This window comes from Anas platyrhynchos, chromosome 3, assembly GCF_047663525.1.
Source record: "Anas platyrhynchos isolate ZD024472 breed Pekin duck chromosome 3, IASCAAS_PekinDuck_T2T, whole genome shotgun sequence".
Lineage (NCBI taxonomy): Eukaryota > Metazoa > Chordata > Aves > Anseriformes > Anatidae > Anas > Anas platyrhynchos.
The window spans coordinates 62,488,425-62,516,134 of NC_092589.1; the positions used below are offsets into that span (position 1 = coordinate 62,488,425).

At 39.1% G+C, this 27,710-nt stretch overlaps 2 protein-coding genes and 1 long non-coding RNA gene across 4 annotated transcripts; 2 read left to right on the top strand and 1 right to left on the bottom strand.

The window, feature by feature from the left end:
• The first annotated feature begins 819 nt into the window (after nucleotides 1–819).
• On the top strand, nucleotides 820–9,624 carry TAAR1 (trace amine associated receptor 1). Of its 2 annotated transcripts, XM_038177698.2 has the most exons (3): nucleotides 835–958; nucleotides 2,073–2,153; nucleotides 8,515–9,624. In XM_038177698.2, exon 3 carries the CDS (start codon nucleotides 8,621–8,623, stop codon nucleotides 9,617–9,619), a length of 999 nt encoding a protein of 332 aa, XP_038033626.1. In that variant the 5' UTR covers nucleotides 835–958; nucleotides 2,073–2,153; nucleotides 8,515–8,620; the 3' UTR covers nucleotides 9,620–9,624. The 2 variants fall into 2 exon arrangements, with proteins under 2 accessions (XP_021125909.1, XP_038033626.1); XM_021270234.4 differs by lacking the exon at nucleotides 2,073–2,153 and having other exon boundaries at nucleotides 820–958.
• Nucleotides 9,625–10,295: 671 nt separating this feature from the next.
• On the bottom strand, nucleotides 10,296–13,552 carry LOC113843227 (uncharacterized). Its single transcript, XR_003496446.3, has 3 exons — nucleotides 12,943–13,552; nucleotides 12,701–12,837; nucleotides 10,296–11,905 (listed from the first exon to the last, which is right to left on the bottom strand). It is a non-coding gene; the product is annotated as an uncharacterized lncRNA (long non-coding RNA).
• A 4,352-nt stretch (nucleotides 13,553–17,904) lies between these two features.
• TAAR2 (trace amine associated receptor 2) lies at nucleotides 17,905–20,512 on the top strand. Its single transcript, XM_013096508.5, has one exon. The coding sequence runs from the start codon at nucleotides 19,209–19,211 to the stop codon at nucleotides 20,367–20,369; it is 1,161 nt and encodes a 386-aa protein (XP_012951962.2). The 5' UTR covers nucleotides 17,905–19,208; the 3' UTR covers nucleotides 20,370–20,512.
• Nucleotides 20,513–27,710: the final 7,198 nt, after the last annotated feature.

Genomic DNA, 27,710 nt, shown 5'->3' on the forward strand with positions numbered 1-27,710 from the left:
ACCTTCCAAGACCTTCCTTTCACCAAGAGTTGTCCCTCCTGTTCAGTTCCATGTCCCCTGTGCTGCCTTGCCAGGCTCATGCTTTCTTATCTCCCTAACCTGCCCCAACACCAAGTCCCCAGGGAGACGCTGTGACCAGAGCCACACACATCATGCTCAGGGCTCAGAGAAACCTCAGAGTTTACTCATGATGGTAAATGAGCTGTGCTTTAGAAACAAACAAGTTGTGGTTTGACTGCTGCTGATTTACAATTTGGCCATATTTAGGTATAGTTCCTCTGAGATGGAAAAAGGTATAAATAGGGAATCAACACCTTTTAAGGCCCTGCTGTAAAGGGCATTGTAAACAGCAGGGCATTGTACATAGAAGATAAGCAGATTTTTTTTAATCAAGAAGAAACAATATCTTTTTTTTTTCTTTTTTTTTTTCCCTTTTTTTCTTTTTTAAATCTGTCTTGTTCGCAGATACTGTTGAAGTACTGTGGTTGGATTTCTTTGAAAGTCTTGGATAGACACATCAAATTTTCTAAAATAACTCAAATTGCTAAAGCTTGTCAAAGTCTAACAAAATTGAAAGTAGAGCCCTGAGGTAGAAACCATGAGGCTATCTTAGTAGCAACAGTTCAGTGCTGTTAGCTCCATCTAGACTTTAACCATAATAAACATGCATTTTTCTTTTGTATGCTTCTTTCCATGAGCCTGGCTTTAACTTATTTCAGATTCATTCATCTTTGCATATGCAACCGGCTTGTGACAGAACAGATTTATTGTCTGCTTATCTTTTCTGAATATTTAATACCTACGTCATTCTGTTGCTGAGATGTTTCCAGCGGGCTCTAATCCAGAGTCAGACTAAAGTAGGCAGCTGCCAAGCTGTGGGCTCCGTGTGGGATGAGTCACTATTGTGCTGTATCCGCAGGTTGCGCCGGTTCGTGATGAGGAAATAGCTCCTGAGCAGGTACGGTCTTACCTTCTCACATACAGATAGATGCTAATATGCTAGTTTAGGAAATTATTATTAATATTATTATTATCGGTGATGAATTTTCCGTGGCTAGCACTTACGATTCTTTCTGCACTGAGCAGCAACAGCATCAACAGTAGTAAGACTTTGGAAGTGGCTCAGAGGATCATTTTAAAAGCTGTTAATTCCCAATACCTCAAAGAGGAACATAGCTAGAGGGCAAACCTCTTTTCAGGCACAGCTACGAATGAGGAGCAATGCTCTTCACTTTCTGTGGAGCTATTCCATGAGGATGTGGAGTGACCTAGCTGGGATCCTATGTGCTTGCTGCTCGCTGCCTCCCTCCTCCATTTTTGCCTTCACATTGGAAGGCAAAAACATTTTGCCTTCACATTGGTGTTTGGAGGCCACCAAAATGCCTACAAACTGGCCACGGTCCTGAGTGTGCTGCTTTGGGACTGGTGGGTGCATGGGGACAGCAGAAAGGCACAGAGAACCTGACTTGCTTTGGCACCACGGCTCGGGGTACTTGCCAGACCTCCTGGAGAGAGCACCAAAGGGCTGCTCCTGCCCTCCAGGGAGCTTCCTGGTGCTGGTGTCAGGGGCAGTATCTTCTGCTAATAGCAGGGCTATAAAAAATTTACAACCCTCCCTGTGCAGAGTGAGTTTCTTGGGTTTGGACAGATGTGTTTTGTGTTGCTGTAGAAACATTATTTTTTTTCTTGCTAGAATCTCTTACTTCTCTGTGCATTTCAGAGTTGCATTTATCTCATTTTGGGGGTTGAGCCTAAAAAATATACTTTAAGAAACTGCATAAACATCATGTTTCTCTGTATAAACAGCTATTTCTACTTGGCAAGGAAAAGTAATGTTTTGCACTGAAAAGTAAGAATATAAACAATGGAAAAAGATCTAGAGGTCGATCAACTCATCTGTTCTTTAAATTTCCCTGTTATAAATCTGGTCTAACTTCAGATTGTCCAGAATTACACCAGGTTTGCAGCAATAATGTTCAGCTCAGTAGTTGGTACATCTTCCCATTTAATCCATATAATTAAATATTTATTTTGAATTAATGGCTTACTGGCAATTTGTGCATTTTACCCAGATTTCAAATGTACAAATGGAAACTTAAGAAGATAACTTCTTGTAATGATGTGCTTTTTATTTTCTGAGGACTGCATAAATGGTGAGTGGAGTTACATACTTTAAAAATTCCTCTTCAACCATGGGGCCATCTCAGATAGTAATTTTAAATTCCTTGGAGAGATCCAGTTTTTAAAACGAACAATATGAAAATGAGAAACTTTCCTCTGTCTAATGGATACTGCAAATCAACATTTTCTGCCAAATGACCAAACCATGCCCAAATAAATGTAAACAAGACCCTCAGCTGAAATCACTGCTGTCCAGCTTTTATATATATATATATATTTGTTTTCCTCCATGGGGACTGTTCTCACTCCTTAGATGCATTCTGCTCCTTCCTATTTCTGCTGTCCTTTCCACATTCTTGCCAAAATTCTTCCCAAAGAAGGACAGAACCATTTCTGAACAAGTTTAGATGAGTTTGAGATCTGGCAAAAGTACTATTTCCATTCCCTGGGATTTTTTTTTTTTTTTTTCCCTGTCTTTTCTGTTTTAATAATCATATACTTATTTTTTATTTTTATTTTATTTTAATGTAGATAACCCATGTATGATAGGCTATGTGAAAACATCTCTTTTTCTTGTTTTTCTCTGTATCCAAGAATCTGCAAACTAATTATTACAAAAATGTAAATCTTGAAAAAAAAAAAAAGAAAGCCACAGCAATGATTTTGTAGACAAGTCTTCATTTTGAATTTTGATGTATAACTGTTTTACTATAATATTACAGACCCAAAAGACTGTTGAATGGTGACTATTCATAAGTGTTCTGTGGATGCAAATATAGAGCTTGATATATATCTCTATGATACTATAAACTGGAAGTCTGAGAATATTTTGATCCACATCAGTATTAAGCAGCAACAAAATGCCTATATGAAGCAGTTGCACCTATAATATTAGTACTCGTTACCAGCATTTCTTTGTTGCTCTAAATTAGTTGTCAATTTGACATTCTTAAATACTTAATTATCTTGGCATCTTAGAAGCTGCTACGTTCATTTCACTAAACATTTCACTATTACACACCACCCCTGCCCATACTTGCAGCTTTCTCCTTCTCCCTTAGCCAACTGAGATTTTGGTAGAAGCAGAAGGCTGGCCATGGGAGGCCCTGGAGGATCTGTCCTTTCTTCTGTAGGGTGAAGTCGAGGTGAGAGCCCAGCTACACTCATGTCAGGGAAAAAACAAACAAACAAACAAACAAAAAAAACCGCCACCACCAACAACAACAAACACCTGTACTATGACCTTTCTACTTTCTCTCCATTTTCTTTTCAAAATACATTTAAGTATTTTAAACTATATAAACTACGTAAACATTACTGATAGCTATAGCTAGAGAGCAAACGTGGCTTTCCCCAGGGGTTCTACACTCAAAATGGCTGCTCTCAGATTTGTTGTTTGAACTTCCCCTCCACCAGCATATTCCAAAGATGCACAGCACAGGCAAACAAGAAATGACTGTCATAAAGCTATCTGATGAATATAATAACCCTACAACATATCATCTTTATCAGGTTTTGAGCTCTTCCTCCTCATTTTATTCATCTGCCTTAGAACTCCTAACCTTTCCACAGTCCTGAGCAAGTTTAAAAAAAATCAAGTCGCTTACTGGAGAAATGTCACATGTAAGAGGAAGAATGGATAGTAAGTCAGAAACTGGAGAAAAGCACCCACTAGCCAGACTAAAAATCTGACTGTGAAAAAAGGCAGAAAAACAAAACAAACAAACAAAAACAAACACGCAAACAAACAAACAAGCACAGTTTTCCTAGATGGATGCTAGCTGAAGGAGCAGAGCTGCTCAGAGCATAGATACGCTTTCCAGATTGTCTGCCCTGATTGTGGTGGCAGTGGGATCCCAGAGGATGTAGGGATTTGGCTAATTGCTGCTTCCGAAACACATGAAAGCTCTTCTTGAAAGCACATCAAGGAGAGCTACTTTTCCAGATCAGCCCCTTGAGATTTGGCCACAATACTTCTCAAAGGAGAAGCATGGCAAGAGAGCAGTGTGTGCTTGCATCCATGTATGTCCTTTGACTAAGTCCCTATAGCGAGCTGGCCATCAGATCTCTTCATAATTATGAGTTTGGTACAAACTGAGGCAATGTCACCCTGTTCCCCTAAATTTTACCTTCCTATAAAATGTGTTTGTCTAGATGGTAATTACCAAGTCCTCAAAATCCTCAAAAATTCAGTCCTCAAAAATTCAGTCCTCAAAGAAAAATGCCTGGCTCCAAGGAAGGCTCACAGGCATGAATTTCGAAAGGGTGAAGGCTCCTCTCAGAGACAAGCATTAGGGTGCCTATAATCTCTTTGACATTTCTCCATCTCTAAGCAATCGGATCTGTGCTGTCTCTATCCTGTTGACTGTCTCAAATGATTTCTCACTCATCTGGAAAGTTTTTTACACTTTTTTTTTAGTTGGCAAACTCTCTTCCCATTGCAAGGAGAACCTTGCATTGTAACACCCCAGTCTTCAAGAAAAATAAAGGAACTGAGTTTTTTGAATAGGCTTGAATTTTTGTGCACATAATATGATCATAGAATCATGGAATCATTTAGGTTGGAAGAGACCTCCAAGATCACCTAGTCCAACCTCTGACCTAACACTAACAAGTCCTCCACTAAACCATATCCCTAAGCTCTACATCTAAACGTCTTTTAAAGACCTCCAGGGATGGTGACTCCACCACTTCCCTGGGCAGCCTATATGATGAAGCAGCTAAACCAGGTCATGAACCATAGTTGGCAAGAAGCATAATCTTAATCTACATTGTTGTATATGTCCCTGAATGGGTGGGCTTTAGGTGATGATCACCATATTAATAGTCTGTGATGTCCAGCAGCATCGTTGTTACAAAGGTCTGCGTTGTCCTTTGTGCAGCATGAAAAGAATGATCCTCATCAGTGACTCCAGTACAGTCAATAATAGCTGTTTACTTTAAACACCTTTTCAGTAGCTGTATTTTGCACATAGCTGTTAACTGATTAGCCTGTTATATTAAACTTATTTGTTCAGTAGAGTAAGCAGAATTAGGCTGACAAATACACATCATGTCAATTTGTACACAGTATTTCAAGGGAAACGTTACATATTGCTATTAACTACCAAAGCTTACAGAAGAAAGACTACATGACAGTTTTTGTTCTGCTCCTAGGTAATCTTGGACTGCTCACAAAGTGACCACAATGTTTAATTAAACAAGTAAACGTACTTCAGATGAATTAAATGTACCTATAAATAAGGTCTGTTAAACAAAGATGAGTAGATGACAAAATATAGAGTATGAGCTACTATTAACAGCTGCTTCTGAGACAATGGGTCAAGAGTGCCATTCATTACACCCAATATCCTAAGCAGTATTCTGGGAGCTCTGGGAGGCTGTTCTGGATTGTATGCTCTCAAAATGTATGCTACCAGAACAGTTATGATGATGAGGAGCCTCAGCTGCCTTTTGAGAGCATCTTTAAAAGGAAAGATGCCACTGAATGAGCAGAAAACAAATGAGCACCAAGAGCAGACTTCCACCCAGCATCAGGAGAGAAAGGTAGGACAGCAGTTTTTTTAAAGGGTGCTTCATATTGTATCATATTTTAAGCCAACTGCTCATTGTAATTAAGGGAAGTATCCTACTTTCTTGTTGAAAACTTCTTCAGCCCATTTGGACAGTTTGCCACAGGAATTTAGATTTATTTTGGTTCTGTTGTCATGCAAAACACACTTGAGCAGAATCGCACAATTTGTTCTTTTTTTTAATTTTCTCTCTCTTTTTTTTTTTTCCCTCACTCCTTTTTTGGATGGAGTTTCTTCTTTCAGTTTAGAAGCAACAACTACAGCAAAAAATCCCCTGAAAATAAGTGTTTTGTTTTTTTTTTTAAGATTTTTTTTTTTTCCATGGGAAATCATATTCATTTAGGCTAAACATTTGCACTGTCAGAGAACATAAGAAAACAGAGACAACAAAAAGTTGAAGAGGAAACTAGAAGTAACACCTTAATTCTTTTTGTTTGGCTTCATATCCCATTTTACCATATTTGTTTAGTTTCTTTACACATAAAATGAAGGTAAAAATCTATGTGACACATTTCCAATCTAAATGAACTTAAACTTTTTTCTTCTTCTTTTTTTTTTCTTTTTTTTTTTTTTTTTTAATTCTGTACAGTATATAGTTAAATTGTCATTTAATATTTTCTGTTGTGAAATTTTGCGTTAATAAAAATCCAGCTGGCTGTGCTTTCTCTATTTTGGGTGGAAATATGCCAAAAGAAGGAATAATAGGTAGTATGAAAATACTGACTAAAGGTGAAGGAAAAATATGCAAAATCTGATATTTACAGAAAAGTGTAAAAGAACAAAGATTGTTTTAAATAATTAGCAAGCAGAAAAAGAGAAAGCAAGATGCACACCAAACAGTAAATGTACACACTCAGATTCCATCTGTCCTGTATTCCTGAAGGTACCTCCTGGGTACACTGCATCCCTGGTGCTTGGGTGCCACCACCTAAAATGAGACAGCCAATGTCTAGCAATAGAAAGCCTGTCTGTATAACACAGGCTGTTCATGGTAGCTGTCAGGGGTCTGCAAGCTATAGTTTATCATCTGCATTTGACTTCTAGTTAGCTTTAACAGCACAATGTGCTTGTAAGAAAATTTGTTTCAACAGGGGAAAACATACTTTATTCTGTTATGTTCTGTCCAAAAGAAACACAGGCATCAAAGCCCAAAGCAAATGGGTTAAGTGGTTGAATTGCTGTGTCAGTATTTTTCTGACTTAAACAGTCACGTTATATCATATTGATACTGAGTAGCATATGGTGATGATCTCTTTTTCATGATAATATTATTTTTCTATTAATTAAAGGAAAACCAGAATGAATGTTCATTGCCAAATGCTTGAATACTTTCATGAAATGCTTTTGGAAAAAAAAAAAAAAAGAGAGAGACTAGCAAAATAGTCAAATTACTGCACTCACAAGAGAAGGACAGCAATATTTGCATCCTAAATAAGCAAATAATGAAGCAGACTAAAGCAATGTTCAGCAAATATTTCTCTCCATGTCTGTCCTTCTCCAAAGCAGTATCAACAAAATAATTACACATAACAATGCTAAACTACTACTGCTGAAATAAACTAGAGCCTGACATTAAAGATGTTTACGTAAATGGCATTTAGGGCTTCAGAGTAGTCAGGCTCTTCCATTACATTTCTGCAGTGTAAGATCAGAAAACTTTATTTCTCCTCATACATTTTTTTTCCCTACATGCCAACTCACAGCTCAAGCCTACAGGAGTTTACAGTAAGACTTGATCTGGCCAAGCAGTGCCATCTGCCTGAAAATGAGGGGTTCATGGAAACATTTTGATTTTGCCAGGTGTACAACAGGTTCAGCCCCCTCTGTCGGGACAGGTCTGGAGGAGAGGCTGCCAGCCTGCGGGAATGGAGACTGCCACACACTCAGGCCAAGCAGCCCAGAACAGGCTGTAGGGAGGGCCCAGGCCTGTGCCCTGGGGTCTTCTGAGGGCCTGATGGAGCCTCGATGCAGCAGAGGTCTCCCTGCCATGCCAGGAAGGCAGCTGAGAGGTGCCCATGTCTGTCCTGTGCCCAAGCTGTGAGGTTAATGCTGATGTATAACTTCTCACTTCGTTCCTGAGGCTGTGCTGAGCATGTTTGCTGTTCACTGGGCAGTGGTCTCCCCTGCGAATGTGGGCTACCCTCTCGGAAATCAGACTGCATCAGGCCTGTACAGCAGAAAGATGTCCCTCTGGTTTTACACAAACACACATTTTCATCAGATGTCCTCAAAAGGATTCTCATCTCAATATTTGTGGCCAGGCATTTACATGTATTTTGTGCCTCTAAGACCAAGGCTAACCCATTTCCACTACCAGGTACTCAGTGCTCACCAGCCCTGTGCATGCACAGCAGTTTTTTCCCTCTCCCAGCTACTGTTGCACAGCAGTTTTTTCCCTTTCTTAAATCTGCTCTCAAAGAGGCCCAACTAGCGTCACTCCCTGGCTTGGCTCTGGCCAGCAGCAGGTCCCTTTTGGAGCCAGCTGGAGCTGGCTCTGATTTGACATGGGGCAGCTGCTGGGCTCTGCTCACAGAGGCCACCCCTGAAGCCCACCTGCTACCTAAACTTTGCCAGGAAAACCCAATACATTGCCCAGTGCAATGGGACCCACTGTTATTCAGGTGTGAGGACACCCAATTATACATTTTATTTTATCAAATGAGATATGTGCTTCAAGGGAAATCTTATGATAAAAGTCTCATTCTATTAAATTTATAATTGCAAAATAATTTCATCTTTCATAAGTAATGAAATGTGAATTTTCTACACATTCAACTAGATGAAGGTGTTTATGATTGCTTTTTTTTTTTTCTTCCTTCAGCTTCTCTCACAAAGAAACGAAAAAATGGCTGTAAACGTCCCTCAGCATTAAGACGTGCCATATAAGCTGTGCCCTATCGCTGCATGGATTTGGTACCTCAGTAAGGATGCAACTGTGTTGTGAATCTGTAAATGGCTCTTGCATAAAGAGCAGCTGGTCAAACAGTATCCGCATTTCCATGTATATCTTCATGGTTTGCATTATTCTGGCCACAGTGTTTGGAAATCTTATGGTTATCATCTCAATATCACATTTTAAGCAGCTCCACACGCCTACCAACTTCTTGATACTTTCCATGGCCACAGCTGACTTTTTGCTGGGATTCCTCGTCATGCCTTGCAGCATGGTGCGCTCTGTTGAGCACTGCTGGTATTTTGGCGACTTCTTCTGCAAGATCCACACAAGCATGGACATTATGCTGAGCACAGCTTCCATCTTCCATCTTTCTTTCATATCCATTGATCGTTACTATGCTGTGTGTGACCCTCTAAGATACAAATCAAAGATAAATACTTTTGTTATCCTGGTCATGATATTCATAAGTTGGACTGTCCCTGCTGGTTTTGCTTTTGGGATGATCTTTCTAGAACTAAATCTGCTAGGAGCAGAAGAGATTTATAATCACATCCATTGTGCAGGAGGATGCTTTCTCTTCTTTAGTGAAACTTCAGGTGTTGTGGCCTCCGTAGTGTCTTTTTACATCCCTGGATTTGTTATGCTGTATGTCTATAGGAAGATATACTCTATAGCCAAGAGGCATGCAAGATCCATTGAAGCAATTAGCCAAAAGAAGAGATGTGAAATGAAGCACCACATTTCATGCTGCAGAGAAAGGAAAGCTGCAAGGACATTATGTATAATAATGGGAGTATTTTTTATATGCTGGAGCCCATTCTTCTTCCTTACAGCAACTGATCCATTTATGAATTATATGGCTCCTCCTATTCTCATTGATGCTTTGGTTTGGTTTGGTTATTTAAATTCTGCATTTAATCCAATTGTTTATGCATTTTTTTACATGTGGTTTCGCAAAGCATTAAAGATTATTCTTTTTGGAAACATTTTTCAAAGGGACTCTTCAAGGATTCAATTATTTTTAGAGTGACATCCTTTAAATGGTTGGGTTTCTGGCTTTGAGATCTTGTCTAGAGGCTGACCTCCAGGAAAGAAGAGCTGAAAATGACAGAGGAAACTCCTATTTGCTTGGTAACTTATCAAATTTGGTCAAGCAGATAAGAAACTATTATGTTTTATTCTTTCATTCAAGACTGGGAGTTATAGTGTTTTGCTATAGCTATTTATATGCCTTGCAGAGGAAAGCAAAACCTAGGTTAAAAAAAAAAATACCCACAGCAGCTTATTAACTGTTTTTAATCATTAAGAAGTGCTTCTGATACAACAGGCCATATTTTTAAAAATATGTATTTCTGGTTATTTGCTGTCCTCTGACAAGATCAGAAAAGCCTTTCATTTTGAATATACAGACATCTTTGAGTAAAAACCCAAAGCTTTTAAGTTTTGTCCCTCCACTTCAGTATGCATGCAGAAGTCAAAACAGGCCAAGGTACAGTTATGCCAGTATGCTACACAGAGGGAAGATGGGAAAAAGAGAAGTCATGCTGCTCCTTCTCTTTCTATTTCAACTAGTGCTTGTCACTTTTGTCATTTAAAGGCTTTCCTGCTTAATGAGGTCAAAAGCATCTTTAATAAGATCAAAGATATTGTGGAAAACGCAATAAAGGAATAAAAAGCAGTAGTGAAAATCAACGCTGAATCTGACAATGCCAGAAAATTATACTTTTGTAATTAAAATTTTGATGTAAAATATTCACACATTTACATCCTTCAGAACTTTATATAGCTTGGATATATTGATATTTTGGCTTACAGCAGTGCTGTGACAGCCAGTGAGGCATCTATATAAAGAATTGATATAGAAATTCTATGGCTTGCCTGATCGTATGGTGAGTGGGGCAAGATGGACATGGAAGCACCAGGAGGAGTGGCAGAAAAAGGATCATAGGGATGGCTCGGTGTCATGGAGCCTGGGTGAGCAGGCTGTCAAGATTACATCTGTGTGCAGCCTTTCTGGACACCCAGATTGGGACAGAAAGGAGAGATGAGGAAGTCAAAAGCTAGCACATGGTTACCAGCTGAAGAAGGCCGACAGGCTGTCAATTTTTTAATCTCTTAACTGGCTTTGCTAGAATTAACATATCACCAAACAGAAGGAGGTAATACCTCTGGCCTGGTCCTATGCCATCTGGTTGGAGTATGGAGGACTAGTTTTGGGAATGGACAGTAAAATGTTGGTATCTGAGAAGAGGCTATGGTGAAGCTGATGACTTGGTATTGAAGGAAAAGCTATGTTCAGTGGTAAATGGTGTCCTCCATTCATTTTGCTGGGATATGTGCACGCTGTACATGTATCTTGTCTTTCTTTTTTGTGTTCTGTAGAGCTCTGAAGCATTCTGCACTGTAGAGCATAAAAGTTCAATGATACTACATTTCAGCAGAGCAAAATATCAGTATCTGAAATTGTCTCCTTTACGCTGTCATCTTGTAAGTTTGCACTCTATAATGACATAAAAATGAACAATGACTGAAATATGCAACACCTCAGCTTTTGTACTGTGGAAGATAATCCTTGGTAGTGACAATATGACCACTTTAATTCTTTATCACAGAACAATAAAAAAAAGATTAAAGAAACAAACAAACAAACAACAAAAAAAACCTCTACCTTTCCAATAAATTTTCCAATAAATTAATGGATAGTTGTCTTTTTCCTCATCCCTGGTGAGTTTTGTCTGATGCAGTTCATTTTCTAATGTTCAGTGTTAGTTTCTGAAGTGAATTGTGTGATCACTAGAATATCTAGATCTCTCTTGAAAGAGCAGTTTCACGGCTGCTGCCAGGTGATATCTCCCATTTTCTGATGGTGTTATAGATTGAAGGAATTTCCCTAAAAGGAGTGTTGCTCACCTGAGGCTTTTAAAGTGTATTTAATACATTCAGCATATGTTAACATAGACCCTTCAAGAAGTTAAAGGAGATATTGCTTTTTTTTTTTTTTTTTTTTCTTTCCTTTCATCCACTATATGCCTGGCATAAAAAGACATCACTGTGTAACACCAGAGACAAGATTTTTGTTGCTTGTGGGCACAGGGGTGGAAAGTCATATTTTCCTTGAGTAGCAACAGATGAGAGCATCAAGTCATGTTGAACTCCTTTTGATTGCTCCAGTCCATCTGGCCCATGCAGTTCTGGTACAGCTGGAGGCTCAGAGAGAATTGCAGAAATTGAGAACTGCACTCTCACCATATTCGTACTGTGCTCCTGAAGCACCCAGTTCAGGCTACTGTTGGCCTGACTGCTAATTCACCTACTTCTGAAAAAGAGAAAAACAACCACAGAAAAATAACCCTATGTCATTACACTTTTAAGATCTGCTATGGTTGAACATAAACTTTCTTGGGTGTAAATGATGAGCAGTCAGATTGAGCTGAATTTTGTACTCTGCTGAGAACATTTCCACTGCCTGGAATGTATCTTCGAGATATTCCTCAAATACTTTTGCCCTTTGATCATGAACTGAATGCACTTTAATAAGAAAATTGTGTTTATGTTGAAAGACTTTGAACTCAAAAGCAGAGTAGTCTTTTCCAAAATGTTACAACTATTAACTTTTTCAGTCTGGTATTTACAGCTCTTGCAAATGCAACCGCATTTAGCACCTTTTCCCAGCTTTTCCTTTTATGCCATGTTATATGGCATGGTTTTTTTTTGTTTTGTTTTGTTTTTTTGATGTAGAATGTTGTCATCTCTAATAGGTTTTTCTAATAGGTTTATAAATACCCTCCTCTGCTCGAGACAGCAGAAATGTTACCCCTCAGAACCTGTAACTGTCAAAAACACGATCCCATCTGATTATCTCACCTTTCATTGGTAAGCATTTGCTTCTTCTTTCTAAATGATTGTCCCAAACTCCTGAAGACTGATAGTCATCTAACCTAAATTGTAGGCATCTAAGAAGCACTACATCTGCTTTAGTCATTTGTATCTCTCTTTGTACTCATTGTAGAAAAGAACTTGTTTTATCTCAGCAACTTATTCAAGTCACTGTTTAAGAAAATTTTTCAAGTCACAAAGTTTAAGAACATTTTTTTCTCTGGTGTCTTATTACCTGGAGGTGGCATTTTCCCAAAAAGCTTCCTTGCCTTCTGTTTACAGAGTGTCTTCTCTGGCAGAGCAACTTTAATGAAGTCCCAGGTTACTTTCTCTCATTAGCTCTAATCATAGGCAACACAAAGTTATTTCTCACTGTGAAGGGGACATACAAATGAGAGGTGTTAATGAGGCCATAGGGTCTCTATTCGAACCTGAGATTTTCATAAATTAGGAGAGCAGAAGAGAAATGCCTCTTACTGTTGTCCAATCAGATCATGGATTAGATCTAGTGATGTAGAATGTACCTAACTGCAATCTCAAAGAGTCATCACATAAATGAAGTGCAAAGGGTATTGTTAAATTCCTTATCAACCCATTTAATTAGTTACCTTATTAAACACTTCCCAGATGGCTACTTTTTTCAAAACAAATGAATCTCCAGTGGGTGATTTTATATGTTTCAACTTCCCTGAAAACTTATGCAAAGCAATTATTCCAACATTACGAAAGGATCTGTTTTGTTGGTAAACCTATGCCTACTCATTTTGTAACCAATAAATACATCAGATTTACGTCACCTGCTCTCATGCTTCAAACAAAACTGACAGGTTTCTTGCAGCTAGTTTAGGACTCACAGATGACCACCTGTCCCCTGCTATGGCCTCATACATATGGCCTCCAGCTGAGCATCATGGACTCCCCCTTGGTCACCAGATTCAGTAGCACAGGGCAAGAGGATGAGCACTGACTGTCTCAGAAGAACCCTTCCAGAAACCTCACAAGGCAACCATTGTTCTAAAATGGAGTATTTTAAACAGCTAGATAAAAAAGTACATTAGTGCAGTGTTCAAACAGAAAGAATGAGCTCTCAAACTGTGTAAATATTGTAAAGTGTATGGCTTTTCTTAGATCAATAACTTCTCTAAGCTGTACAGACTGTACTCTCTTTCCTCCTGTACATTATTTTAATACTCATTCAACAAAGAAGAGAGGAGCAGAAAACGCTAGGTAGTCAAACACAAGATACTTAGTATTCTATGAAAGGCTTTTATTTACATATTTTTTCTGATCATCTTAGTTATCTACAGACTTCAGTGTAACTGCATCATCTAAAGACCTAATTCAGAAAATTACTATGCCCATCTCTTAGCACTTTTGGACTAGTTTGTTTTCATTAGACATAGCCTAGATTTGATAACCTTCTATGATTAAGTGACTAGCCTGGTAGATGAGGGAAGAACACTAGATATTGGCTACCTTGATTTCAGTAAGGTTTTTGACACTGTCTCTCATTAGTTCCTCATAGACAAGCTGCAGAGATATGGACTGGAGGAGCAGACTGAGTTGACTGAAAGAGCAGATTGAAAACTGGGGGAATGGCCAAGCCCAAAGGGTGGTGATCAGTGGTGCAAAGGCTACACCTGGGATCAATATTGGGCCCAGTCCTCTTTCACATCTTCATAAATGATCTGGATGATGGGCTAGAGCATATCCCCAGCAAGTTGGCAGATGATGCAAAACTATGAGGAATTGTTGATAGAAGAGGGGTCACGTTGCCATCCAGAGGGACCTTCACAGTCTGGAGAAGTAGGCTGACAGGAACCTCATACATTTCAACAAGGAAGAAATGCAAAGTCCTGTACCTGGGGAGGAACAACCCCTGCCACCAGCACACGTTGGGAGAAATCAAGCTGAAAAGGAGCCTGAGAGAAAAGGTTCTGGGTGTCCTGGCAGACACCAAGTTGAATATGAGCTACAAGTATGCCCTTGACACGAAGAAGGCCATTGGTATGCTGGACTGCATTAGGCAAAGTATTGCCAACAGGTGATGGGTGGTGATCCTTCCCTTGTACTGGGCACTGGTGAAGACACACCTGGGTCCAGTATTGGAATCCTCTGTAAAAGACAGATGTGGACATACTGGAGAAAGTCCAATGAAGGGCCATGAAAATCACTAAGGGACTGAAGCAGGAGGCAATAGGCACAAACTGAAACACAGGAAGTTCCATCTGAACATCAGGAAATGCTTTTTAGCTGTGAGGATGACTAAGCATTGGCACAGAATTCCCAGAGAGGTAGGGGAGAATATTTATTGCAAATTTATCCTTGGAGATATTCAAAATCCATCTGAACATAGTCCTGGTCAACAGGCTATATAGGTGGCACTGCTTGAGCAGGGCAGTTAGACAAGATGACCTTCAGAGATCCCTTCCAATGCTGACCATTCTGCAGTCCTGTGATTCTATTAAGTTGAATAGAATATTTAGTAAATAGAGTATTTACTAAGTTTTGTGTAGTGTTATTTAGTCCCACATAACTAGATTTTTCCAACAGAAATAAATTTCCTTCATTGTATTTTTTTTTTTAAAGAAAAAGATCTTTCACCTTCATGTTGCTGCATTAAATCCAACATAGCATATAGGTAACTGAAAATACTTCTGTGATGTCCATGCAATAGCCTTTGTAAAACAAATTAATTTCCTAAGACACGCAATCCACAGTTAAATGGGAAATCTACAACCCACTCCTAGATGTCCAGTCTTTTTATTTCCCATAGTTATAGGGAAAGTTAGTCTCCCTAAGCATTACAATCACAGCATACTGACCAAAAGATATCTCTGTTAGTTAAAAAGAGATCACTGAAAACAGGGTGTTGTGTGACTTATATTCTTTGGACTTCCTGTGTTAGCAACAGTAGTAAACAATTATTTGAGAAAGTTTGGACATTCTTTATGTTTAACTGAAGCCACTTCAGGGGAACAAAAGAGATTCATCTTCACAATGCATTATTGGAACTATATTTCATGTTAGTAATCAAATAGTTCTCTCCAACCAATACTTACGAACAACATGGAAATAACAAAGCACAACACAAAGTAAACACATGGGCTGTAATAAAACCAAACAAAATAAATCATAGAATCATAGAATATCCTGAGTTGGAAGGGACCCTTAAGGATCATCAAGTCCAACTCTTGACACCGCACAGGTCTACCCAAAAGTTCAGACCACGTGACTAAGTGCACAGTCCAATCTCTTCTTAAATTCAGACAGGCTCGGTGCAGTGACCACTTCCCTGGGGAGCCTGTTCCAGTGTGCAACCACCCTCTCTGTGAAGAACCCCCTCCTGATGTCAAGCCTAAATTTCCCCTGCCTCAGCTTAACCCCATTCCCGCGGGTCCTGTCGCTGGTGTTATTGGAGAAAAGGTCTCCTGCCTCTCGACACCCCCTTATGAGGAAGTTGTAGACTGCGATGAGGTCTCCCCTCAGCCTCCTCTTCTCCAGGCTGAACAGGCCCAGTGCCCTCAGCCGTTCCTCGTACGTCTTCCCCTCCAGGCCTTTCACCGTCTTCGTAGCCCTCCTCTGGACACTCTCCAACAGTTTCATGTCCTTTTTATACTGTGGTGCCCAGAACTGCACACAGTACTCGAGGTGAGGCCGCATCAGCGCAGAGTAGAGCGGGACAATCACCTCCCTCGACCTACTAGCGATGCCGTGCTTGATGCACCCCAGGACACGGTTGGCCCTCCTGGCTGCCAGGGCACACTGCTGGCTCATATTCAACTTGCTGTCTACCACGACCCCCAGATCCCTCTCTTCTAGGCTGCTCTCCAGCGTCTCATCGCCCAGTCTGTACGTGCAGCCAGGGTTTCCCCGTCCCAGGTGCAGGACCTGGCACTTGCTCTTATTGAACTTCATGCGGTTGGCGATCGCCCAGCTCTCCAACCTATCCAGATCCCTCTGCAAGGCCTTTCCACCCTCATTCGAGTCCACAACTCCTCCAAGTTTGGTGTCATCAGCAAACTTGCTCAAAATACCTTCTATTCCTACATCCAGATTGTTTATAAAAATATTGAAAAGTACCGGCCCTAAAATGGAGCCTTGAGGGACCCCACTGGTGACCGCCCGCCAGCCTGACACAGCCCCATAAATAAAATCAAACAAAACAATGACTACACAGCTTTCTCACCACACTGCCGTACAGCAGTACCTGGTGTAACTAATTCTGAAAGACAATTTCTAAGGTCTTTTCAGTGGCCTTTCTTTAACCCAGTTGTAGATCTTTTTTCATAAAGATTTCAGTTCATGTAAATTTGTTAGCTGTTGTTAAACATTTCATTTCTGAAAGGTGTCAAACTGCTCAATACTGTGTGCTGCACCATGCTGAAAAGAGGACTAATTGGAGTTGCATGGGACACTGCTGTCTGAAGGTAATGCTTTTTGACATGTAGCCTCTTTCAACATCTCTTTGTTTGAAATCTAATATAATTTGGTCTGCACAGATTTCTGAACAGGTTTATTATATTTTAGTCACTTCTTTCAATTAAGGTTTCTGTGTGAAACTTGTATATCTCTCACTTCGTTAGTTAAAAAAAGTTTCTAGGCATGCTTGTCACAAAAATGCTGACAGATCTCAAGGATATTACTGTAGTACACCATGACAGTTTTACTGTTGTTTTTGTTTGTTTGTTTGTTTGTTTTAAGTCAATAAATTATTCTTCTGTAGAGATTTGTATTTTATTTCCGGTAGAAGGTTTCCTCATTTGCCTTTAAAATGACTGCCATAAAGGTAGACTCCATTAAAGGTTTTTACATTTCCCATATTAAATTCTAAAAACAATGATTATTTTCTGCAATGTTTTCATGGCATACTGTATTTCTCAGTCAATAAGAATACAGCCTCTGCTATGCTGAATAGCATTTATACTTGGACTTATAACGCATCTCCTTATATATGCACAAGGGTCAGCATTAATATCTGAATATCCATCCACCTCTGATCTCAGAGGACTCAATTTATTCATATCAATAGTGAATTAATTTTGTCTTTTCTTGTAAGAAATTATATACTACCTTTCATGTGGTTTATTTATTTGTTTATTTATTTAGAAATAATAGATTGTCCAATAACACATGACAGATTGTTCCAAAATTACACTTATTTGTATCCATCTTTATTGTTCACTGAAGTATAGGGAAGGTTTTTTGTACATCATACAAAAGCTGTGGCTACAACCAGCATGAGAGAAAGTGTTGTTGTTTCCCATTAAATTAAAAGATAATAATCTTATATTTATTAAATATTTAATTTCAAAATTTAATTAAAAGTTGTAACTATTCAAAACAAGTTAGGATGCATCATCTGCTACAATAAAGAAAAAACATAGCATCTTCCCTTCACCTCCACCTTTAGCCTCTCTTTTCAAATACTGTTTCTGATATGACTTATTGCTATCTCAAGTCACCAAAATAGCTAAATTATACATGAGGGTAAAGGGATTAATACAGAAAACAAAAATAATGGTCTTGGGAATACAGATACTTTGTTTATCTCCTGTCTGTGTAAATCCCTAAATTATACAGCTTTTTTTTATGTCTTTTTTTTTTTTAACTTAAAAACTACTGGGAATTAAGTGTAATGCCATAAAAGAAAAATAATTTTCCACATATCATTAATCTGAGCAAAGTTTTAAAGAGGGTCTACCTTTTACAGATACTGCAATGTTGCTGGACAGTAACAAAACCGGAAAATGTCTACTTAAAATGTCTATTGATGGTACTACTAAAATGGATGCAGGTAGGATTAGCCTATAAAACTGACTGACAAGCATTATTTCTAATATTTTGATGCTCTGTTTCTGTATTTTCTTCATTTGAGGATGATACCTGTTGGAAAATTCAGTGGACTAAGATGCTTCCCCAGTTCTTTCTGAATGGATTCCTTCTGAGTCCAAAATAGGAATAGACATGGAAGAAATGGATCTCGTTCTCTGCAGACAAATTAAGTGAAATTTTTACTCTAAAATAATCACTAGTGTATTCATTTATAGCTACTGCAGCTTGACCACAGTCTACTATAGGAGACAAGATTGAACCCTTTTGGTTAGTGGAATGATAATTATGCAAAACATGCGTTAAAACTGATTTCTACCAGATATGTTCATTGCTAGTATGTTATGGTCCACAAAAGATAAATGTTGCATCATAAGTTATTTGGAAAATGGGGTTTTGGCAGCTGATTTGTGACTCATAGGATGAACATTTAATTGTATAGCTCACTAACTGAAACCTCTGCAAAACCCGAGATATGTGAGCTGGCAAAACATTTCTCCTGTAGAAAACATCAGTGCTCTAGGACTGAATAGACAAATAGTTCCTGTACAGTGTTTGAAGACTGAAGTGAATTTGAAGTGAATTTTTTGTCTGTGCATCTTTTCCTTCTAATTCTCTAAAATGATGGATATTAACATCTATATATAATGTAATCACAATATTTTACAAAATACTCTAGATACAAAAGAATGAATTAAGTAAAATTGTTGTTATCCTGTAGCTTATTTAATTTAAAATGTAATTAAGTTTACTTTCAACTGCCTTGTTTTAAATGTTATTTGCAATGAATTTTTAATAGCTTCCAGTTGTCATGTCCTATTTCAGAAGAACAACGGGTTGCAGTTCATCTCTATTTAATCCAAGAGAAAGCATGTCTCTGAATTATTGCATTTTCCTCAGTAATTTAATTCATGCTCTTGACTAACTTTGTCTTGTCTTCCAGTTTAGGACTTGGAATCTTCTGGAAACTCATGAAAATTGTATCTACGTATATGTCTGCATATCCAACAGAAAAATCTGATCAAGGATTTATTATGCTTTCTGTGAATACCTCGACAGATTTGACTGATTGCTCTGAGTTTGGGAACAGGTCCTGTTCTGGCAGCTCCAGGTCACCTGGAGCACGAGGGGTATTGTATCTCTTCATGACTGCAGCCTTCCTGCTCACCATCTCAGGGAATCTGGCCATAATTGTTTCCATCTCCTATTTCAAACAGCTTCAGTCCCCGACCAATTTTCTCATCCTATCCATGGCTGCCACGGATTTCCTACTGGGCTTTGCCATTATGCCCTACAGCATGGTGAGGTCCGTGGAGAACTGCTGGTATTTCGGGATGGCGTTCTGCAAAGTTCATTACAGTTTTGACCTGATGCTCTGCTTAGTTTCCATTTTCCACCTTTGTTCCATTGCTGTGGATCGCTTTTATGCAATTTGCCACCCTCTGCATTATGCCTATCTGATGACCATGAATGCCATAAAACAAATAATAGCAGTGTGCTGGTCAGCACCCGCAGCTTTTGCTTTTGGTGTTGTTTTCTCAGAAGCTTATGCTTCTGGAATTGAGGGCTATGAAAATTTGGTAAAATGCTCAAGCTTGTGCCCTGTCATGTTCAACAAAGTGTGGGGAGCTGTTTTATTTACAGTTGGTCTATTTGCTCCTGCTTGTGTTATGATAGGGATCTATTGTAAAATTTTTTTAGTCTCCCAAAAGCACGTATGTGAGTTGAGCCAAGCACACAAGCACACAAAAAGTGATATGAAAAATGAGCTTTCTAAGAGTAAAGACAGGAAAGCTGCCAGGACTTTGAGTGTAGTTATGCTGGGTTTCTTAATATGCTGGTTTCCCTGTTTTTTTGCAATCTTAATTGATCCATTTTTAAACTTCTCTACTCCTGTATCTTTGTTTGATGCTCTAACCTGGCTTGGTTATTTAAATTCTCTCTGCAATCCATTAATATACGGCTTTTTCTATCCATGGTTTCGGAAAGCGTTTAAGTATATTGTAACAGGCAAAATATTCAACTCGCGCTTCCGTACAACAAAACTTGTAGCTGAGGAGCAGTCACACTAGTAGATTCTAGAGCTGACAGCCTGTTTAAAGGTGAAAAGGAAACAGTGGATTACTGGGTATTCATGGTTCAGTAACCAGTCTGAAACATAAAATTTGAATTTTGCAAGACAGTACTGTAAAATTATCTCAATGTCTATTTCCTTAATAAAATCAGACTCTTTATATTTTGATATTTATTTACCACCTGTGCTGACTCTTACTGCCTTTATAGTGTTTGAGAAGTTAAGTTGTTCTTGAATCTCCTCATGCATGGTTTTGTTATTTCAGGAAGTATACAGTCCATAAACTCAATACTTCACCTAATTATGTATGAATACAGCAAATCTTTCTTGAGGTTCACCATCAATAATCTCCTAAACTGAATACATTTCACACTGATATGGTGATAGTATATGCCATCCTTTTGTGATTTGGGTGTTAATACATAGATGTATAGAGTCTGCTGTTATTCCCAAGCAGATATAATTTCAGTATAATTTTGGCTTAAAGTTGCTCTTTTCCCCTGAAATCAGTGGAATCAGGTTTGCAGCCCTTATCCTCCGTGTGTGCAGTACCCAGGAATGAGAGCTACTCACACTTGTATGTACATGCTTGTGCTTTCTTAGTTTTAATGTCAGATTCCAGATGCTATAAAATATCCTTGCTTATAGCTCACCTCATATCCCCTCCAGCAAATGAGCACTGAACTGGAGCTTCTAGTAAGGTCTTTGCCATTCTAAACTCCCCCCGAATTCAGTAAGGAGTCACTCACTGCAAGAGTTCACATCAAACAAACGCTTCAAGCAAGGTAGGCTGAGCTGTCATTATTGAACACAGCTACTGCAGTCCCTTTACTGTGCACACTTCCTCCAACGTGCCTTTCACAAAATGCATACAGTGCATACTATACTTTTATTATAGTTGGACTACCAATAAGCCACTCCCATGTTTAATCACTTGTTGGTTTATCTCAGCTGTGTTGGTATAGCATAGTGGCAATAGCTGTTCATTTATTTTTTTTTTGCTGAACACATTCTGTTTGGATCTGAAAAAGCCCAGTTTCACTCTCACTTTGAAACATTTGAGACAGCAAGGACATGGAAGCTCGCAGTCTTATTTGGGGTGGTGCATAAGGCTCTCTCTAACTTTTCCTAATAATAAATGTAACCCCCAAGGCTTTATAGATAATACAAACGCTCTCTCTGTGAACTAGCTGAACAGTTAGAGCCAGGAACAGAGCAGGACTTAGTGCCAGAAAGAACTGAGGCATCTAGAAGCTGGATAAGAAACTGCCCCATGTCATTGCTTGACAGGTGTCCAGGGAGCAATGCAGACCTCTGGATGAAACAGTGAGGCATTGTGAGTGGTACCCAGGGAGAATAACGATGCTGAGCTCCAGTTTGCTTATGGCCAATGGCTCTGGAAAGCTGCATCTCTTAAACACAGCCCAGTGCTGACATTCAGGCTTGTCCAGACTCATCTTAATCTTATTTTGCTCCTTCAGTTCTTTCCTGAGGGTCAGCTCTGGGGCAGCTCTGGTAAAGTGTAGAGCAAACATTTTACATGATAACTTACTGGCCAGGGTACCATCTAGGATGCTATCAGCAGGAGCTTACTGCTGAACCCCATGAAATACACAGTGTTTAGGGACAATATAGAAAGTCCTCAGCGTACTGATGTCGGCAGGGAGAGGGAGCTCCATGCCAGGCAATGGGGGACATTACAAAGCTGGTGTCATAGCCAGATGTTCCAGGTCATGTCTGCATGTGGCTTCTTTAGACAAACTTCTTTGTCATCAAATCACCCTTTGTGTAAAAATAGAAGTGCATGCCTGCACATAGCACAGGCTGAAGTCAATGAGAGGTTCACAATGAAAACTAGCAAATATTGAAGGTCCCTGATGTCCTTCCAGCAGTGAAGTCATGCTTCAGATACAGAATCATAGAATAGAATAGAGTCATAAGGTTGGAAAAGACCTCCGAGTTCATCTGGTCCAACCATCCTCCCACCACCAATGTCACCCACTGAATCACATCCCCAAGCACCATATCCAACCTTTCCTTAAACATCCTCAGGGATGGTGACTCCACCACCTCCTTGAATTAATATGAATGAATATGAATCATGACACAAAACACGCGATGTAACACTAGACTTGAAGGCGACTACAGGCTCTTTTTAAGTGTCTTCATGATGTTTGCTGCCAGCAATAATCACCACTGAACTCAACTATTTGGCAGGTGAGTTTGAATCCCTCCTGCTACTTCAACAGGAATGTCTTAAGTTAAAGTTAGGTGTCTAATTAAGTCTTCAGGTCCACATTAAAACATTTCTGAAAATTCTCTTACATATTAGATGCCTAGCTGGTGACATATGATGCAGTCAGAGACATTGTAAGTAATGATTAAATGACTTAATTAACACATAGTATAAATCATTCACAGTCAGCCCATTGCAATACATCTTCTACAACAGCTTTTCTTCCAGACTGAAAATCCTCAGAGAATGACTTGCAGTTATCTGGGAGACTTCAGTGTGTCATATCCTTGTATCATCCAGTGTGTGCCCTTGGATGTTAAAGGAGTATCTGCTTAGTCAGCCTTCCTACACAACTTTCAGGCTGCAGCTATACCTGACCTATCAGAGCAGTTTTTCTGGCCAAAATATCTTGCAGATCTGTCATAGGGTTGGGCTTAGTTCCTGGATGACTTTGCAGGATGCCATGCTGTTCCACCTGCTCATGAACTTTACAGTAGTCCTATACCTGGTGCTAAACAAAGCACTGTTTTGCATGAAACCTAGGGCAGCAGAGTAACAAGTGTTTTTTTCAGACCATGTCTGCTGGTGCACAGAACTAGTGTCTGTGGTTCTTGCTACAACTTTCACTGCAGTCAATTCAATATGGTACACATTTATATTCAGACGCAAAAACTGCAGTCTCTTCAAGTTTTCCCCTCTTTAAATATCATGGTAAACATTTTTTTAATGAAATACATGGTCACTAATTGATATATTTTTTCATGTTTTAGCGTGAATTGTAGTCTATATCAAATCCGGGCTGTGTTCCTCTCCTCAGGGCAGTAACCAGAAGCTTTAGGACTTTTTTTTTTTTTTTTTTTTTTTTTTTTAATGTGAATGATTCCAGCAAGAGATAAGAGATAACACTGCCTTGGAGAAGGGAGAACATTGCCTCATTCATTCATTCAGGAGTTCAAACTCCTACATCCAGGTGGTGAACCTGACCTGAGAGCACCCCAGTGGTTCTCCCCCTCTCTGGAATATCCCAGGTTGAACATGTAGGTCTTAAAAGCATCCTGGCCAGCTAATCCAGACTCAGCCTCCCTGTTGTTTGGCATCTAACAGCAACATTCAGAGACATCTTCAAATTTGGTGATTTTTACTCAAATAATTGCTGTATTTTTATTCTTAAATGGTTTGCAACTTAACAACTGGCAATTGTTAGCTTCAGTGCCTGACTGTGGTCAGAATAGTTACATTCACTGGCTTTTTTTTTTTGTTGTTGTTATTTGCTTGTATTTGTTTAGTTTGATCTTTGTGTCACAGCCTAAATTGTGTGAAAGCGTTTTCTACCCCCTTGTGGAGTCTACACGCAAAAGCAGCTTTAAAAAACTGACAACGTACGACATCTATGTTTTGTTATTATTTATGCAGTTAAATAAATAAATAAATAAATAAATAAATAAATAAATACTTGGGTTGCAAAAACACGAGCTGAAAAATTTCTGATAAATAGATTGATTTATTTTTCAAAGTCTGTGCTGGGTTTTATGTTGTACCTTAATACTGCAGAGCACTTAGCAAGTGTTTAGCATCAGGTCGCAGATATAACTGTGGTTTTGGAGGTAGGTGTGTTCTGGAGGTGAAGAAAGTGAGCAACAACATAAAACATACAAATGGCAATTCCCCAAAGACACTGGGGAATTACATTACATTTCCAAAGTAAAATCTTCAAGATTTAATTTAAAGTTTTTAGTTTATAGATATTAATTTTTGCATGAAAAAATAAGATATACTAAAGAATTCATATATTTTCAGGTAGATTAATGAACAATAATCAGTGTCCAAGTTATAATTTTTTTTGACACACACACATACACACAAAAATCAACCCATAAATGCTTTAATCAGCTTTATGTAAATTAAGTAAATGAAAGTAACTGTTCCATGAAACTCCTGACAAAGGGGCATGTACAGATGTGAACAGAAAGTAATTTATTTATTCTCCCTTTTGCATAACCAAATATCATCTTTAATGGTCCAGCAGGACCAGGGAGGTGATCATCCCCCTGTACTCTGCTCTAGTGAGGCCACACCCCGAGTGCTGTGTTCAGCTTGGGCCCGTCACTACAGGAAGGACATCGAGGCCCTGGAGCGTGTCCAGAGAAGGGCTATGAAGTTGGTGAAGGGCCTGGAGCACAAGTCCTGTGAGGAGCAGCTGAGGGCACTGGGGTTGTTTAGTCTGGAGAAGGGGAGGCTCAGGGGCGACCTTATTGCTTTCTGCAACTGCCTGAAAGGAAGGCATGGGGAGCTGGGGGTCGGCCTCTTGCAGGTAACTAGTGATAGGACTAGCAGGAATGGCCTCAAGTTTTTCCAGGGGAGGTTTAGGTTGAAAATGAGGAGAGATTTCTCAGAAAGAGCAGTCAGGCATTGGAATGGGCTGCCCAGGGAGGTGGTGGAGTCACTGTCCCTGGGGGTGTTTAAGAAAAGGTTGGACATGATGCTTAGGGACATGATTTAGTGGGTGATGTTGGTGGTAGGGTGATGCTTGGACCAGATGATCTTGGAGGTCTTTTCCAACCTTAGTGATTCTGTGATTCTATGATTTTCTCAGTGGATTGGTTGTGTGTCTGTCTTCATGGTTGCAAACAGCAACAAAGCATTGATGAGGCATTAGACTGACATAGCAAAAGATGGGTAATTTCACAAGAGACAGCCATGAATCTTCTTGGCTATATATAAATTGAGAACATTCCAGTTATTCTTGTGAGAAAGGAGTGCTTTCAGCTGTGTTTTAATTGTGTGTTTCCTCCAAAATACAATAATCAGAAAAAGAGCACCAAAGAAGCTTTGGATTTTAATTACAGAACAGATATTTAAACACATTTTGCTGTCTTGCTCTGAATCAGAATATTTTTCTAACTGAAACTACACTGTCATGAAGGGAAAAAAAAAAAAAACAGCTTGAAGTGCTGCAGAGAACATAAAGCACAGACAGATTGGATGAAATACATAATAACTACTGTAAAATTAGTTTTATCCTACAATTAAGAGCTATGTAGACCATTAAGCTGGCACTCATTTTCCTTTGTTATTGAAATCTTGGAGTGCTCTGGGCATAGTCTGGAGAGGGAACGTGAAGCCTGTAGGTGCAGGTGTACGTTCAGGTACACTGCAGGTACCTGACGCTGGTGGAGCTAAGAGACAGATTTTGTTCCCATGTCCATCAATTCAGATGCTGAGTGACAGAAAGTGCCTGCCTGTACTTGTATCTGTCACATTTGTCTCTACACCTGATCTAAAAAGACTTTTTTCTGACAGTCACATTACACCCTGCCAGGTACAGCCAGATCCACCAAATCATACTGGTACAGTCATGGTCTCTTCTGCAACATCTTGTGGTACAACTGTGTGTAGCACCTCTCCTTTCTGCCCGATTTCTCTCTCTTGATAATAATTACACCTTGCTTAACCCGTTGCATTACATGACCAGAATGACCATGCCTATCATAGAAGGAATTTCCTTAGATAGCTAGTCAGTTTTATTCTTGTTTGGCTTTAGTGTGGTTTTCTGAGTTAAATGCTGACATTATTGGAGAATATATGGCATTCATTGCCTGCAGTAGCTTCTGTGTTTCTTTCATACTTGACAAATGCTGCAGAGTAAAGGCTTCTCCCCTTGCTTTATCTTTTCCAGGCACACTGATGATAGAAGTATGAACCCATACATTTTCTGCAGCAAGAAAACATTCCAGAAAAATTTCCTTTGACAAACAGAACAAAGTAAGAGAAACATTACGTGTAATCATAGGATATTTGTCTTCTTTGTTAGCTGCCTTTCTTACAGTAGTCCATCTTTTTCCTGAATCGATCTGATCCATTTGCTTCCAGATCAATTCAGGAACTGAAAGACTGGCACAAATTTAAGATAGGGTTGATGACCTCCAAATCTTTACCCCACAGACACTCACCTACAAGCAGCCTGGAAGTCTAGTTTTGTATTATGTCAACTTTTCATATGTTACGGGGATGCCCCATTTTTCAAAGCTTATGTTTTTTATTAACTTCTCAGCACCTAAGTATTTGCACAATGCTGCCTGCTGGCTGCATTATTTCAGTTTTGCCTACATTATTTATGTGTGTTTTTTTCTCCTTTTTTTTTTTTTTTTCACAAAAAATCTTTGAAAATTGTCATGGCAGGTTAACTGTCAATATTCAGACTCTTCTATTCACAGTTTTCTTTCTGCTGCCTCCCTGTAAAAACTTGGTTCCCAGGTCACACTCTTTATAGATGAATTAGCAACTCCTGGGATTGCTTTCAGAAAACTTTGAAAATATTTACATGGGTTCTTTTATCTTTACAATACTTGCATATATTTTCAAATAAAATATCAAGTAGCCTGCGGGTGGACTTATAGTTAGCAAGATAGTACAATATCCTAGGAAATGTTGCGTCTGGATGCTAGGAAATAACCCAGCATACTGACAAAAAGACAGGATGCACTAAGCAGATTCTCTGTTGTGTGTACAGAGACACAAGCTATGTGGCATGACACTGAGGAACCATTGTGCCCAAGGGCCAGTGTGAACTCTCAGGTTTAATCTGCATGAAGTAATTTTTTAAATACCACTGCCTGAAAATTAGCAATCAAGTCATGCTGATCTCTTAGTCAAACTTTCTGAATGAGCAAGGTGCACAGAATGGAGCCAAAACACTTTTTCCAGATGAAAATAATTCACAGTCTTTATCTAGTCACAGGACTGTGGACATTGTATTACAAGCACTAGTAAACTAACCTCAGCCTTTCTTTTCAGACTTTTTTTTTTTTTTAAATACATGCAAAATTTCAATTTGTAACTGAAAAATATTGTAAATCGGGTTAATTTAAGGTATGATGTTCTAGCATCTGAAAAATTGCCTCTCTCCATGTGCATTCCATCACTAATACAAATAGCTATTCATCAAATTCTTTATCTATGAAGGTGGGCAGATTAATCCAGAGGAAACACAGGTTAAACTTAAAACAAAGGGAGTACTTAAAAAAAAGGGGGTAAAACAAATACTACTACTACTACTAAAATCTCCTTGTGATGGGGTCATATTTGTCAAAGGTTTCATAGGTA

Excerpts from the sequence above, each read along its gene's own strand:
- TAAR1 (XM_021270234.4), top strand. The coding sequence starts at position 8,621 with ATGCAACTGTGTTGTGAATCTGTAAATGGCTCTTGCATAAAGAGCAGC.
- TAAR2 (XM_013096508.5), top strand. The coding sequence starts at position 19,209 with ATGCTCTTGACTAACTTTGTCTTGTCTTCCAGTTTAGGACTTGGAATC.